General features: G+C 50.4%; 1 protein-coding gene across 1 annotated transcript; it reads left to right on the plus strand.

Annotated features, from left to right (window-relative positions):
- The first annotated feature begins 454 nt into the window (after nt 1-454).
- LOC121276738 (forkhead box protein D3-like) lies at nt 455-1,477 on the plus strand. Its single transcript, XM_041185284.1, has one exon. The coding sequence runs from the start codon at nt 455-457 to the stop codon at nt 1,475-1,477; it is 1,023 nt and encodes a 340-aa protein (XP_041041218.1).
- Nucleotides 1,478-3,430: the final 1,953 nt, after the last annotated feature.

Here is a 3,430-nt window from a genome sequence, read left to right on the forward strand (position 1 = left end):
TTCGTGCATAAAAAAAACTCATTCCCCAGCTCTTCCACCCTAGCCTATTCTCCCAAGCCCCTAAATGTCTTGTTATTTATGTTTCTAACCCTTCACATCCAATTCCTTATCGCAGATACTGAGAAAGCCACTTCCTCGGCATAGCCAGGGCGCATGCGCCCAGCCATCCTATAAAACCCTGGCCCAAACTCTTGCTCTTAGCAGATCCTCTTCAGTCAAAAGGAGAAGGAAACAAGCGTCCTTCCAAGGACCAAACGAGGGTTTGCTGCTCTCGGGAACGACTGGCGGAGGATCCCTGTGGAAAATAAACACAACTTTTTTCCCCTCTCTTCACCTCGACCCACAAGGGTCCGGAGAGGCGGGGCTGAGGGCTGGTGGAGCTTTTAGCCTGAAGAAGTTTGGTTCCCTCATGACACTGTGCGGGGGAGAGCCGGGCGTCCGGGGCCACCGGAGGATGGCGGGGCCCGAGGAGGCAGAGATCGACATTGTAGGGGGGGAGGAGGAGGAGGAGGAGAAGGGGGGCGCCAGGCCAAGGAAGGGGCTGGGTCTGCTCAGTGCCGAGGGGGCTGAGGAGAGGCTGGCCCCCCGAGAAGCGGAGCAATCCGAGACCGACTGCTCCACGGAGTGGGAGGGCAGCGAGCTCTCCCCCCGCCTCGGTTCCAAGCCCAAGGCCAGCCTGGTCAAACCTCCCTACTCCTACATCGCCCTGATCACCATGGCCATCCTGCAGAGCCCTCAGAAGAAACTAACCCTCAGTGGCATCTGCGAGTTTATCAGCGGCCGCTTCCCCTATTACAGAGAGAAATTCCCTGCCTGGCAGAACTCCATCAGACACAACCTGTCCCTCAATGACTGCTTCATCAAGATCCCCCGGGAGCCTGGCAATCCGGGAAAGGGCAACTACTGGTCCCTGGATCCGGCCTCCGAGGACATGTTCGACAACGGCAGCTTCCTCCGCCGGAGGAAACGATTCAAGAGGCACCCCCAGCATGAGGCTGAGCTGCTGAAAGAGCGCGGCGGCCTCATGCTCTGCCACAACTTCACCTGCTACAGCCGCCCCTACCTGCTGCAGCCGCAGGCATTCATCCAGCAGCCGCCCTTCAGGTACCTGCCCCTCCCCGACGCTGCTGTCGCCCCCGCCCCCGCTCACACCCTCGGTGGGAAGGTTCACCCCTCGCAGCCCGCCGGCCCGGCTCTGCGGCTCCGCCTGCAAGCCATCGGTTCGAAACCCGGCGCCGCTGCCTTCCACCGGACTTCGTTCAGCATCGAAAACATCATTGGGAGTTCAAGCGCTGCACCAGGGGCGCTTCCCGCCTGTCCCGCCTCTCACATCCAGTCCGATTACTGCAGCCTCCTCCAGTCGACCCCCCGCCTGCTCTCGACCGTTTTAAATATGTCCACAAGGGCAGTCTACAGCAATCCTTTGATCGGAACACTCTCAGCCGGGCAACAGTTCCCTCTCTGCCACCCACCTTAGATAGAAAGTTGCACTGCCCTGGGTGCCCACCCCACCCTCCCTCCTGCAGCCCCCCTCCCTCTGCGGGACATTGTTTAAATACACCCCGAGTCCCGAACTGTGCCTCGAATGAACTGGAGTGATTGGCGGTGCCACCCGTTTTACGATTCAACCTGTCACTTCATTTTATTTCACAGCAACAACGAACGTGTTGGTTCTTTCACATCCGCGCTGTATGGGCGCACACGGCAGCGGATGGGATGGGCAGATGGTAACGAGCTGCCCCACTGAACTTCGGGTGAGTCAGAACTCATCAGTAAAATACAGCGGGCGCTGGAAACCTGAAATGGAAGCAGGACATGTTGGAAATACTCAGCAGGTTAGGCAACACCCGTGGAGAGGGAAACAGGGTTAACCTTTCTAACGAAAGATCGCCGATCCGAAATGTTACCTGCTGAGTACATCCGAAAAAAATTCTGTGTTCATTTCATAATTCATTGATAGCGGGGAGCAGAGCTCAATGATGTACATTTACAATAAGTCCTGGTTATAATTAACATGGACCAGACAAACATACACGGCAATGATGCACAGGTCCCTCGCTCTCGCTGTGCGGGGTTGGGTTTTGCTTTCACGCATCCTATGGTCAGGCACTGAAAGTACGTTTCAACGCTGTTTTGTTTGAAGTTATGGGCTACCAAACAGGTTACAAGTTCAAGCGAAGAAATCGGAGAGGCCATCTATCTCCCAGTCATATTCACGGAGACAAAGTCGCCTTTGTGGTTCGACATCCCTCGTTGCGAAAAGTTGGACTCGTGTGCGCGCGATGAACTATATAACGAAGTTACGTGTAAATATAATGTGCTTTATGGTGAACTATTTATTTTCTAAAAAGAAAACCCCAACTCTTGTATTTGACAATTGCTAATAATCGAATGCAGAAAGAATTTATTCCTGTGCAATGGGTGAAAGGATTTGTGTTCCAGTTTCATGTCATTCCAGGCTGGTGTTTTATGACATCCTTCCTGAAATCGCGTGGGTTTTTATTGCAACTTCAACCCTGAAAAAATCCAATAAAATGATTGATGTTGCACTATCAGTTGATTTTACCTTGGTAGCATCTTTGTAAAAAGAATCTAATTTCGACCCTTCATTCTATATTGCAACCGTGGTGTTTTTTTTAAAGTAGTTGAAGGGAAATATTATTTGTGTTAAAGTCTCAGCTTCCGCTCGATCTATAGTACTCTCGCTTTTGAGCCATTAAGTCGTGAGGTCAAGGTCCGCTGCAAAGACTTGAGCACAAGTTCTAGGTGGTTCTACACCGTCTTTGGGATGGGATATTAAACCAAGGTCACACCTACCCTCACATAACATTAGAAATGGGAGCAGGAGTAGACTACACAACTCCTACAATCTACTCCGCCGTTTAATAGGGTCAAAACTGACCTCACTTTCCCGCCCCTTCCGCCTTGATTCCACGAGCGACCAAAAAATCTATCTCAGTCTTAAATATGCTCGAGGATGGAGGTAAACGAATTCCTGACACTCTTGGAAGAAGATCAGGAGAGTTCTCCCCTTGCCCTGGTCAATATCTACTCCTCAACCAACATCACTAAAAATCGATGATCTGATTGTTATTAAATTACTGCTGTGTGATGATAGTACACTCTCCGCAAATTGGCTGTCGCGCTTCCGACATTAAAACAGAGACTACATTCAAAAATGAACTTTATTAACTTAGTAAAACGTGTTGGAAGGTCCTGAAGACTATGACTGCAATAATATCATAGCAAAATGCACGTTGCACACAAGTGCCTGGTTTGATTCAAGCTTTGCAACAATGTTATTCAAAGCATCCGTCATGATGTGAAAAATCTAGTTAGTAACTTATCGAGAAAAGTCGGTAATCTATTGAACACAGGGACATACATGTAAAGGATAACACAATGATATATGTAAAAGAGAACAATAACA

Source organism: Carcharodon carcharias, chromosome 4, assembly GCF_017639515.1.
Source record: "Carcharodon carcharias isolate sCarCar2 chromosome 4, sCarCar2.pri, whole genome shotgun sequence".
NCBI classification, from domain to species: domain Eukaryota; kingdom Metazoa; phylum Chordata; class Chondrichthyes; order Lamniformes; family Lamnidae; genus Carcharodon; species Carcharodon carcharias.